The 13123-nt window shown below is 41.3% G+C and overlaps 1 protein-coding gene across 7 annotated transcripts in view; it reads left to right on the top strand.

The window, feature by feature from the left end:
* The window catches only part of MASP1 (MBL associated serine protease 1), a 74845-nt gene that overhangs the window by 21228 nt on the left and 40494 nt on the right, over nucleotides 1-13123 (top strand). For 6 of the 7 annotated variants that reach the window (XM_055382107.2, XM_004038180.5, XM_055382104.2 and 3 more), the window contains 2 exons: nucleotides 8405-8582; nucleotides 10251-10382. In XM_055382107.2, coding sequence (XP_055238082.2) covers nucleotides 8405-8582; nucleotides 10251-10382 — 310 coding nt within the window. The remainder of the gene's footprint in view (nucleotides 1-8404; nucleotides 8583-10250; nucleotides 10383-13123) is intronic. The other variant, XM_063704450.1, reaches the window with a different exon arrangement.

Below are 13123 nucleotides of genomic sequence, written 5' to 3'. Positions count from 1 at the left end.
ATGAGATTGTGGTTCTCCAAATTTCAATTTACAAACATCAGCCTATTCTTTGTCCCAAATCACTTTCTTACTTGCTATAAAAGTCATCTATTGCTGTGTGATAAACCACTCCAACACTTAGCAGCTAAAACAACATCCATTTTGTTTGCTTATGATTCTGTGGTCAGGAGTTTGAGCTGGGCCCAATGAGATGGTCTTTTTGCTGGATTAGCCTGAGGTCCTTCATGCAGCTACAGTTGTTCAGAGGCATGTCTGAAGGTCATCTTTGGCCTTAGTTTCTCATCTGGTAGCTGATAGTGAATGCCAGTGAATTGGTCTAGACATTTTAATCAGATGGTTCATCTCTGCCCTATGTGGCCGCTGAGCCCTATGGCCTCACAGGGCTTCTTCACACAGTTGCCTCAGGGCAGTATTCCACATGTGAAAGTGTTAAAGAAAAAATTATTCAATGACACTTGTTAAAGTGTGGTAAGGCAGACTTTATTCAGGACAGGGATGAAAAGTATAGGGACCACGGCATGGGATTTTGCAGTGAGGGAGAGAGATTGGGCTCAATTTTGAGTATAGCATGGGCAAGTGGGGATTTATAGCCAGGGAGCATGGTGGTGGTCAGTGGATGTTAAATTACTAATGGGAAACATCAGGGTAAGAGGGGTTCTAGCTAAAACGACCTAACAGGATTCTTGCTGATGACAGGCCAAGATGATCAGACAGCACCTGTGGGGACGGTGGAGGATGAAGATCCCAATTGGAACTCTAGGGTGAAAAGATTTCAGGGATGGGGTGTTCTTGCTGCACTGATTCAGCAAAGATTTTGCTAAAACTGAGTTTTACAAGGAAGTGCACAGATGAGTTGAGGAGACATTTCAGAAGCCTGACTAAAATTTGGCTAAGCAAAGAATCTTTGTTAATAGCTGCAAGGCCCCTTGAGGCCTAAATTTGGAAATAGTATACTGCTTTTAACGTATCGTATACTTGTTGTCAGACCAAGTTAGGCCAATCAATGAGCAGTGAAGTTACATTGCAGAATTATCTGTGTGCAGAAATGGAAGAAATTATTGTGAATAATTTTTGCAAACAATGTATTATTATCTATCCTAGGAACAAAATAATTCTTGTCCTTTGCATATGTGAAATGTGCTTTTGCCCCTTCTCTCAAAGTTTTATCCCATTAGCCATTCAGGCTTGAACTCCAGGACCTCATGATCTAAATCAGGTCTAGAATTAGATGACACACAAAGGTATAGCTCTTGAAGTATATCTCTTCTTGATCTAGAGATCTCTGAACCCAAAAGAAAAGTTATTTGCTCTCCACATGCTCAATATCTCCTTGTCTTGGTGAGAGAAGAATAAGATAACCACAATAGAATTTCCATTGAAAAATGGAAAAAATGAGAGGCATATAGCAATTACTGCTCCACAGTCATTCTGAAATTTAGCCAGGCACAAGTTGCCAACTCCAGATACCAAGAATGTTCCTTGATTAGAGCCCAGTTCTGCTTCCTTGGAGTGGTGAGAGTGGATCCCCAGTCCATTGCTCTCTGGCAGTGGTGAGAGTGGCTCTTGCCTCTGATCTTGACTCTGCCTCTGGCTTCTTAGCTTTGTCTTCTGAGACATTCTTTCCTTTCTGTAAGAAATGGCCCATGTTTGTAGCTGAGTAGTCTATTCAGTTCGCTTTCTGTACATAGAAACCTGAGGCTCAGGAGCCTCTTTTCATTTTGAATTGCCACAGTCATTTCTAGTCCAAGCGGATATAGCTCCCTTAAAATCTTTTTGGGTCTCCAATGTAGCAGAATATAGTTCACTCCACAACATATCCACAATTCTTTTCAAAATAGGTCTTCCTACTTTGAAGGGCATGTCAGGGTGCTACAGAACAATGCTCTTAAGATTCTTAGGTGCCTTGTGGTCTGGCTGATAGGGAGTACTAGGTACTGCCTTAAATCTTCTAGGTCTTAACAAATGATTCTTACAGTCACGCCATTGATTTGATATTTACCCTGAAGCCATTTTTGGTTTTAATTTTTTTTTTTTTTTTGAGACAGTGTCTTGCTCTGTTGCCCAGGCTGGAATGCAATGGCATGATCTCAGCTCACTGCAACCTCTGCTTCCCAGGTTCAAGCAATTCTTCTGCCTCAGCTTCCTGAGTAGCTGGGACTACAGGCACACACCACCACGCCCAGCTAATTTTTGTATTTTTAGTACAGATGGGGCTTCACTATGTTGGCCAGGCTGGTCTCGAACTCCTGACCTCGTTATCCACCCACCTTGGCCTCCCAAAGTACTGGGATTACAGGCGTAAGCCACCACACCTGGCCTTAAAATCTTTTACTAGTGGATAAACTGTTTTCCAACCCAGCTAGTTCTGGGCCCTCTATATTTCCTCTAAGTTCTGCTCACATATTGAAGACTTACTTCCTCCTGAAGTACATTGCCATACACAATCAAAAGTACACACTGACACTTTCAACATTCTGTCTAGAGATCTCCTTAGCCAGATATGCAAGTTCACTACATACAGTCCTTCCTTTCTTTTCTTTTCTTTTCTTTTTTCTTTTCTTTTCTTTTCTTTCTTTCTTCCTCTCTTTCTTTCTTTCTTTTTCATAGACGGAGTCTCTCTCTGTCCTCTGTTGCCCAGGCTGGAGTGTAGTGGCACGATCGTGGCACACTGCAGCTTCAACCTCCCAAGCTCAAGTGATCCTCCCACCCCAGCCTCCAGGGTAGCTGGGACTACAGGCACATGCCACACCACCACACCTGGATAATTTTTGTATTTTTTGTAGAGACAGGGTCTTGCTATGATGCCCAGGCTGGTGTTGAACTCCTGGGCTCAAGTGATCCTCTCACCTTGGCCTCCCAAATTTCTGGGATTACAGGTATGAGGCATCACACCTTGCCCATTACATACATTTTTCTACCTTCTAAGTTGCCACAGACAAGTTTTGCCAATTGATTCACCGTTGCATTATTCAAGTGGTCTGTTTTAGACTCCTATAGCAGTCTCTTCACTGTTTTTCTAGAATTTACTTGCTAGCCAATCCTAAAACTGAAGCCACATATTCTAGTTTTTTGTTACTGCAGCATTCTACTTCTGGTATCAATAACTATTTCAGTCAGACTTCAATCAGGAAAGCAAAGTCTTTATGAGTAATGTGAGATAATGAATATTTATGGGTATTAGAACTCATGTAATTATAGAAGGAGCTGGGCAAGTAAAAGTTGGAAATGGGGATTTAAAGGATTAGAGAAAAGGTCACCAAGCAGTTCTCTTAAAGCCCTGGCATGGGTGGAAATATTGGCATCTGCAAGGGAATCTGATAAGTCAATTCTACCTAAGGGGCCAAAGTGCAACTATGAAGGGGAGGCTCATGGAAAAGGGTCTCTGAGAAGCTGTTGGCTGTAAGCAGCTACCACCTCTGTGGTTTCACCTGAAAGCATCTGGTGATAGGCATGGGCCACTGTTGGTCATCAGAGCCAGTAGTTATAAAGAAGAGCCGGGTGCAGAGTAGAGGAACGTGAGAGCAAGTGAGGATGTATTGGACACATCTACACATTTCTTTCTCTGTATGTGATTACAAAACAGCCTTCAGTGAGTAATGACTATTGCCTTTCAAACTTGCACACATTCCTCTTTTGGCCAATTCTAATCTAAAACTATACAGGGAAAGAAAGTCTGGGGAACGTAGCTCCCAGATTAACTAAACTGGCAACAGGGTAATCCAGCATACTCCCTAAATGTCTGCCTAAATTAAGTCTGCAATGCTCCTCAAGGGCCCTGAGCAGATTTCAGAAAGGCTCCAGGAGATAGCTTGGGAACATTGACAAACAAAGTCATGAGGCATTTGGGTTATAAGACAGCCTTTGTTTATTTGCCTAATGTCTTGAGGAGCACTGGCTAGGGAATCAGGATGCTGCAATTGTGGACCTAGATCCACCACTCACTAGATTCATTTATCATGAGATTCATTCACCACTCACTAGATTCACCAGTCACCTTGCCCAATTTGTTCAAATTATCTGGGCTTCAATTTCCTCATCTATAAAAGGAGAGCAATCCCCCCTGGGCTGCTTTCTCTATACATTGCTTTGAGGAGCCAGTTGGTAGCTGTCAATGCATTTGTTTAGCTGATGTAATGAATTTATGGACATGCAGAGAGCAGCCATACATAGTGAGAGTAGCTGTCCTTCCATAGAGTAGCTGTCCTTCCCTAGAGTAGCTGTTCTTCCATAGAGTAGCTGTCTTTCCATAGAGTAGCTGTTTTTCCATAGAGTAGCTGTCCTTCCACAGAAATTTGGCCAACCCCGGCTGCCCTGCCATAGTTTTGCCTAGCAGGTTTGTGCTGTTTCTGCTGAGGTAGAAAACTCATGGAAACCAAAGCCTCTTGGCTTCTCCTTTTCAGATGTGCCTTCCCAGCTCTCTGTCCTTAACAGAGCCCCTTTCTGACGCCAGGTTATGGGTAGTGGGGAGGAGCAGTTGAGATTTGAATACGCCAGGCCTTCACTATTTCCTCTCCCTACATACTCTACCCACCCCCTACCCTCCATCCATGATTTCTACCTGCCTAAATTCTATTCACGTTTCAGTCTCCAGCTCAAAGATTATTCTCTTCTTCCTAAATGTTTTCTGATTTCCCTCAGCTGGATTCAATCTTTTCCACTCCTTAAACCCCCAGGGCAGCCCATCTTTGATTGCATTTACCCTACCCTGATAATACCCCAACACATATACCTTTGAGTACTTATCTTATTCTTCTACCAAGTGTCACATTCCTAGAGGCAGGGAACTTGCTTATTGAGCTCGTATAACAAATAAATAATTTTTGGCACCCTTCACATTAAAGTGTAGACAGAACTTAGTACACACATATTTGGTGAATTGAGTTGAAAGAAAACAAATTGAGGACACACAGCCACATGTTGGTGTCCTAAATAACAATAGTCTGTAAGGACATAGTTGCCCACAAGAAGAAATAGAAAAATGAAGAGTTGATTATTCGCAGCCACATGGGTCTCCATTATTATGAATGTTTTGTCTTCACTTGATAAAGTCCCTCCATCATGTTGATATGATGACCTCTGAGAGGGGACAGTCCACATAGAAGCTAGGTCTCAATCTGCCTATACTCAGAGGTAAATGATCTTTATAGAACTCCATATTCCACAGCACAGGATGCAAATATTAACCAGGACCAGTGACCCCTCTGTTTAGGTTATGACTGGAGCTGTCACTGAGCCACATCCTCTCTAAGAGACAGTCCATGCACCCAAGATAAGGTTTCAAGAGGCCTTTGAGCCAGGAAAATTGTTTGGCCAAGTGTCTGTGTCTTTAGTCATGTACTCTCTGGGTTGGTGGGTTCTTTTCTCTCATCTCAGAATAGTTCCCAAAGCAAAACTGATATCAGAAAATGTTCATGTTATCTCTCCAGCCTTGAGCAAGTCACTTCCCCTCTCTTGACCTCTGTTTCCTATAGAAGGAGGCAGATAGAAATAGCTCTTAAAGGTCCCACCCAGCTCTGATATTCCAGGACTCTATTCTGAGCTGCAGGCTGAATTCCCAGGGCCCCAGGCTACTGGCCTTCTCTTCTCTGCTTCTAAAAGGATGCATGGCTCAAATTTTCCCATGGGCCTCAGCTGGGGCATGCTTCCTGTTCTCTGGAATACTGTGGCTCTGCAGGTGATAACCATTTATCTGATTTATCTGCCATTAAGAAAAGGTCCTTTAGCTCAGACGTTTCAAGGAGGGAGGTCATTTATCACAGACCCTCAGTAGTATCTCCCTAATCCAAATGACCAGTGGGTTCACTTGAAAATGTTCATGTCCCAGTCACTGCAGAACCCAAGAGGCACTGGGGATACCAAGTTCCAGAAAGAAGGCTGTGTAGCTGGAACTATTAATGCCCAAGGCATGACTATTCATTATTAACAAATTCAAGTTCATCCGCAAGCAGTAATCCTGCATATGTTAAAACTCCTGCTTACCATCTTCTGGTTGGTTTATATAATATATGACTATAATGATTTGTTAGAACTGTGTTAGACTATGATGACTGCTATGTCCGAATTGGAAAGGAATCTAGAGCTCAGCAGTCCAAACCCCTGTTTTTACAAGTGGATAACTGAGAGCTAGGAAGGAGATGGCCCAAAATGCAGAATACGGCAGTGTCAGGAACAGGACCCAGGACCTCCAACGATATACAGGTTCCTGTATATCGTATTACTCCAAAGCAGAGGTCACCAAGATGGTGTACTCTAGTTCATGCAGTTACTCACAGAAGAATCCCTTTCCCAGGCCCTCATTCTAAATCTATTTAGCTTTTTTTTATTAAGTTCTAGCAAAAGCAGTTAACTGGTTTCTAATTCACAACATATTAAAAATAAGCAGACAGAAAAGTACAGTGAATAGGCTGATAAAAAGACAGGAAATAAAACATGACATAAAGAAGACTTCAGAAGTTCAAGGCTTTATAGTCCGGCAATGTTTAACGCCAGGTCAAGCGACATTACACAACTCAATATCCCCAAGATTATCACTTTAATGTAGTATCACAATGGTTGACATTCATAACAATGTCCCTGGATCACCAAGAAAGGGTTAGCATGTTTCACTTGAGAAAGTGGGTACTTCTTTAAAGTACTTTTTTTTTAAAAGTGTTACGCCAAAAAGAAAATTTTTAGTTATAGTTAGGTAAAGCTTTGGCTATCTGGAAAACTGAGTCAGATAAAATAACACAGCAGCTGGGAGGTTCAAGGAAGTGACATTTCAGCTGTGTGCAGATAGGCACATTCTATAGTAACAAGACTGGTGTGAGTTTGGCTGGTATCTGCAGAGAAGAGGAATAAATAGCAAAGCCATGATCTCATCTTCTGTTTACACTTCAATTCCCAAAGTTAGTGATTAATTATACTTGTGTTTTGTTGCCAGGGCAAATTGTTTTTCTTTGAAACTCCCACTTATTTTAAATAAATAAACCATTAGTTTCAAAACAGAAGTGTCAAATGTCAAGATATTTCTGACATGCTAAGCTAACGAACAAAACAATGAATTCATTAGAAGCTACTAGAGATAGCCGCCTTTGAGAACTTTTCTCTAATGACTTTGAAAGGCAGCAGGAATCATTCTTGGTAAGAGATTTTTTTCATGCATCTTGGCTAAAATATTAGTCCAGAGGTTGCAAACACAAATACAACTTAAAAGAATTGGATTAGGTATAAGATAATCGAATAGATACGTCAAGAATTTATACTCAAATAAATATACCGACTAGCTATCATACGAAGCTTCCCAAACTCGTCTCACATAAAATCAGCTTTAAGCCACCAGTTTAGGATTTCTGCTTGGATCTCTGAATTCACACAGGGCCTCTGGCTCTTCCAAAGAAGGGAATTCTTTTAGCAGACAGACATGTTTTTTTCATCTAAGTCTTAACACAAACATGTACACACAGAGATACACACTCAAACTATTTTTGGGTGATTCCAATAAATAGTTTCTGTATTAAGACTGCCTATTAAACATTAGTTTTCATTACATGACTTTCCTGCTTAAAAGTTTTCAGTGTCTTCCACTTACTCACAGAATTAATGGCATTCAAGGTCAACCATAATTTACTTTCCATGTATCCTTCCAAGTACATCTCCTCCTACAATCCCCACAGACTCCCTGGCTACTCACTGTTCACAGAATGGGGCTTGTACTTTTAGTTCTTGTAAACAAATGTTTATTGGATAACTATTATGTGCCAGGTCCTGTTCCATGCACTGAAGACACATCTATAAAGAAAATAAAGTCCTTCTCTCCTGTAGCTTATATTCTAATGTGGATTGTTTGCCTGCTTTGAGTGCATATGCAGTGCTTCTGCTTGTGTGAAAGCATTTGTCACACTGTGTAATACCTGCCTGTGTCTGTGTTCCTCAATCTCAACACTGCTATTGTGTGCACAGCACCGTGTCTGACTATCTCTCATCACCTCCATCTCATGCTTTGCTCGGCAGTAGGCACACACTGGATACTCAATGAATGACTTATATTGTGTATACAGTTTCCATTCTTTGGAAATGTGGTAAGTTCCTGTTGTGCAGAGAATGTGTCTGCGAGGTTATCTAACTTTTTAAAACTTTCATATTGAGTTATTTTTAATAAATAAGCTGCTTGGTTATTGACAGGAACAACAAATATCAAGCTACTTCTAATGGAACTGAATAAGATGAATGAAACTGATCAGATGTCCACATTGAATTAACCCGTAATGCATCTTTTCTCAAGAATCCTTAACATCCTTTCTTTGGGTTTCTCAGGCTGACTAGCCTACTCTTGGGTGGCCCCTTCCTTTTTCTTTCTAAAGATAAGGAAAGAAGCCTAGCTGGGAAACTGCTCATCTTGTTCCCTTTCTCTTTGACCTCAAAGGTAGAAACTGAGGACCAGGTGCTGGCAACCTTCTGTGGCAGGGAGACCACAGACACAGAGCAGACTCCCGGCCAGGAGGTGGTCCTCTCCCCTGGCTCCTTCATGTCCATCACTTTCCGGTCAGATTTCTCCAATGAGGAGCGATTCACAGGCTTTGATGCCCACTACATGGCTGTGGGTAAGTTGGAGAACTGACTCATCCTCAGGTCTCTCTCTCTCTCTCCGAAGATGAAAACTGCCTTGTGACCTCTCCTTTACGATGGAAATCTGTGTGTGCACCACATAGATTTTACCATTAATGTCTTACTGCATTTGCTCTATCACGTATCTATCCATCTATCTACCCTCTATCCATCCAGCAATTCATCTTTTACAAAGTGTTTTAACGTAAATTGCAGACATCAGTATACTTCTTCCTAAATAATTCAGCATGCGTATTATTTTGCTAGAGTTTCATATTTGTTCACAGCATTTTTTCTTTTTGTGTAAAATTGACATAAAATGAAATATACATATCTCATGTATACATTTGTTGAATTTTGAAAAATCTGTATTTGTGTGTAACCCAAACCTCTAACAAGACACTGAACTTTACCACCAGCCCAGAGGGTTCCTTTGTGTCCCTGCCCAGTCAATCTCTGCTCCGACTTCCCTTAGAGGAAACAGTTTTGATTTTTTTTCTGCTGTAGATTAGTTCTTGCCTCTTCTAAAACTTCATTTAAATGAAAACATACAGAATATATTTTGGGGGTGAGGATTCTTTTACTCAGCATAATGTTTTTGAAGTTAATTCATGTGTCGCATGCATCAGTAATTTGCTCCTTTTTCTAGAAGAGTAATTTTCCATTGTATGAATATACTAAAGTATGTTTACTCATTCTCTCATTGATGGCTACTTGGAATCTCCCCATTTTTTGGATCTCACTAACAAAGTTTTTATGAGCCTTCTTGTGCAAGTCTTCTTGCAAACATATGTTTTCAATTCTATTGAGTAAATATGTAAGAGAAGAATTGCTGGGTCATAGGATAGGTATATGTTTAGCTTTATGAGACATTGCCAGACCTTTTCCAAAGCAAATGTAACATTTTTTATCTGTCCACCAATGTATGAGAGTTCTGGCTGCTCCACATCTAAACCAACATTAGATGTTGTCAATTTTTAAAAATTTTAATCACTCTGGTGGGTATGTAGTGGTACCTCATTGTGGTTTAAACTGCATTCCCTTAATGACTAACAATGTTGAACATCTTTTAATGTGCTTGTTGGCCATTGGTTTATCCCTTTTGGGGAAATGTACATTCAAATGCCTAGGACAGGGCTTGACCCACATTAGGGGCAGAAAGAAAGAAAGAGGTAGCATGAGGTAGAAGTTAAGAGCACAAGCTCTGTACCCAGCTTGTCTGTATTTAAATCCCGGGTCTGCCACTTATTATCTGTGTGATTCTAAGTTTGTTAATGCCTCTATGTCGCCATTTCATCCTCCATAGAATGTGACTAGTAACACAATGCATAGTAACAAATGTGTAATTCTTCCTGAGGTTGTTGTCCCACACACAGTTATTATTATAACTGTTAGAGGATAGTGGTCCCACCAGAAGTCAAGTTACCTGGGTTTGAACTTGGCTTTTTGTGACCTTGGGTAAGTTGCCTAACCTCTCTGAGTTCCAGTTTCCTAGTCTGTAAAGTGAAGATAATGGCTACCTCTGGGCTGTATGTGAGGATTAAATGAGAGAACACATGAATCTCCTAACATAGTGAGTGGCCCATATCAAGTGCTCTATAAATGTTGGCTGTAGTCTTCATCATCATGCATGTATTGATGGAGAGGCTTTACCTGCCCTACAGATGTGGACGAGTGCAAGGAGAGGGAGGACGAGGAGCTGTCCTGTGACCACTACTGCCACAACTACATTGGCGGCTACTACTGCTCCTGCCGCTTCGGCTACATCCTCCACACAGACAACAGGACCTGCCGAGGTAGAGCCTACCAATGATTGTATGCATTGCCCTTATAGGCCACATCCTCAATAACATTAGATGAGGCTCAGAGAAAGACAGATATGCAACAGGAACAAGTAAAAATGAAGTCAATGATGCACCTCAGACACCACATGGATGAAGATGCAGAAATGCCCACCCAGCCTGGAAACCTGATCTTGGGTTCCCAAAGGAGAGAAGCTCTAGACGATTTGGCCATCTTTCTTTCTGGGGCAGCATTTTTGCTATACAGGTTGCTGTCTCCTATCCTATTGTAGGCAATTGGTCTGGTCAAGTTAGGGGAAAACTTGGGTTTCCCAGTTCTTTCTCTTTGAGCCACGAATTATGCTTTACCCAGCAACTCCTTTTCTCTTCTTTTCCATGGCCCCTAAGTTCCTCTACAATAGAGAGACCTCAGTCCAAAGCAAAGAAGCGAGAGAGGAAAGAGGCAAACAGAAACAGCCAGAAAACTTCCCATTCCTTCTATCTATCTTTGTTTTCATCTATCATCAACGTACCTACTATGCTATAGTCTCGTGCTTAGGGAGGGTTGGAGAAATGGAAGGGTTTAGCCACTTTCTAGGAGGAGCTCTTGGGCTAGTGGGGTAATGGGCATGTAAGCAAATCGTGAAGTGTCTTATGGTCTCTATTTTAACATTAATGTTTCCATTACATTTATGTAATGGAAGTATGGACATAGCACAATCAGACCTGTGCAGGCAAACACTTCCCAGAGTTGTGACCCTTGACAGAGATGAAAGAATAAAGAGAAGAAGGGCCTTCCAGGCAGAGAGAAGAACTTCTGCAAACAGTCAGAGGTGTGATAGAACTTGGAATGTTTCAGGGAACAGTCAATAGATTAGTGTGGTCCAGGATAAGGATCTGTGCTTGAAATCTCACTTGGAAGCTGAGTGAGGGATCACTGGGGGAGCGCAAGTCTGGAGACAAAAGTTTTTTTCTTCCTCCTTCAAAACCTGCTATTTGCTTCTGAATAAAACCCTATATAACACATCAGTATAAAGCAATCCAAAACCAAAAGAACAGGCACGTGCAGGATTTTTCTTAAAGAGTGTATATTTTCTATTTTTTTATTTGGTTAAGTTCTTCTTGAGTATCTACTATGTGTTCAGTACAGTCAGGGCCAAGAATGCTTAGGGCAGAGCAAGGTTTCTCACTCATTTTCTTCATTTTCACCCTTCACCAGGAGCTTTTTTAAATATAATTTTCCTAAGGCCCCCACCATGAAATTTTAATATCACAGATAGACTATATATCTGTTTATGTACTGTATGTCCATCTGTGTATTGTGCATTTAAAAAGCAAGACCTTCCCCACCAAGAAGGAATTTTAGCTTTCTTGAGGGCAAGATCGCCCCCATGAGAATGCTTGGGGTAAAAAATGAAAACAGTCAGGAACTCAGGAGACTTCCATCTTCACCTTGTCCTGCAGCTCATAGCTGTGAAACTTTAAGATAGTCAAGACCCCTTTTTCAGAACCACAGTTTTCTCATTTGCAAATAAGCAGAATGAACAAGGGCATAGAAACATTGACATCCCAGATCTAGGATGAACTGGCCCAAGGGTAAAGACTTAGTGACAAATAAATGTTCCTTAGCAGGGCTAAAGTCATGTCTAGGTTCCCAGGACAGTGGATTCTCGCGTGCAGTAAATGCAGTGGGGAACGAAGCAGAATTCCTGCACTCACAGAACTTACAGTCTACTGGGAGCAACAAAATCAATATAGGGAGCTGTTAAAAGAAAAACTTCAGACAAATTAAATTTAACAGAGTTTAACTGAGCAAAGAACAATTTGAGAATCCTCCCCTCCACCCACCCTACCACCACCAGAATATGTTCCGAGCAACTCCAGGGTTGCTCATGCTGGATAATATTTATGGGAAGTAGAAGGAAAGTGATGGACAGCAAATGGAAGTCAGGTACAGAAACAGCCAAATTACTTACAGCTTGGTATTTGCCTTGTTTGAATGTAGTTTGAACAGATGGCCACCCGTGACTGGCCAAAACTCTGTGATTGGTACTGTTAACTTAAAAATCAAGATTACAAATCTGTAAGTTTAGAAAAAGAGAGGAGATTTTATTCCTTATGAAGGGTTACAGCAGGTGGCCGTCCTCATAGTCTGGGAAGCACCGCCTCCAGCCAAGACCAGAGACAGGCACTTAAAAGGAGGAGGGGTTGAGATAGGAGCTTTATGCTGAACAGGTTGGCTAAACATACATATTCAACAGGTTATAGGAGGAGCTGTGAATATTCATAAGAGTGGTCCTGACACATGCATATTGAACAAATATGTATGCAACGTATGACCCATGTTCACTTTGGGATGGAGACTTCACATTAAATGTATTACAGTTAGGGTCTAAATGTCTTTTCAGGATGGGAGACATTCAGGTGTGCAGCCTCTGTAAACTGGCGAGAACCAGGCCATGGTCAGAAGACTCTTATCAAAAGAAAGTGACTGAAATCGATGTCTTGTCCATTCAAAGCTATAGTTATGGCTGTTGGAACAGGGTGGGGATCAGACAGTCAGCATCTGGTAGAGCTGAAAATTGTTTTCATATCACTTACCACAAGGCCAGTACTTGTTCAGCTGCTGGAGAAAAAGAAAAACTTTGTAGCATCGTTAGAACATAGTTTATGCTTTCAGTGTAGGGATGCGTGACTTAACCCTTGCCTGGCATGGCCTTAGTTCCTTCATCATTTATAATTTGGTATTTTATTTC

Source organism: Gorilla gorilla, chromosome 2 (assembly GCF_029281585.2).
Source record: "Gorilla gorilla gorilla isolate KB3781 chromosome 2, NHGRI_mGorGor1-v2.1_pri, whole genome shotgun sequence".
Lineage (NCBI taxonomy): Eukaryota > Metazoa > Chordata > Mammalia > Primates > Hominidae > Gorilla > Gorilla gorilla.
This window is presented reverse-complemented; position numbering and strand designations above follow the sequence as displayed.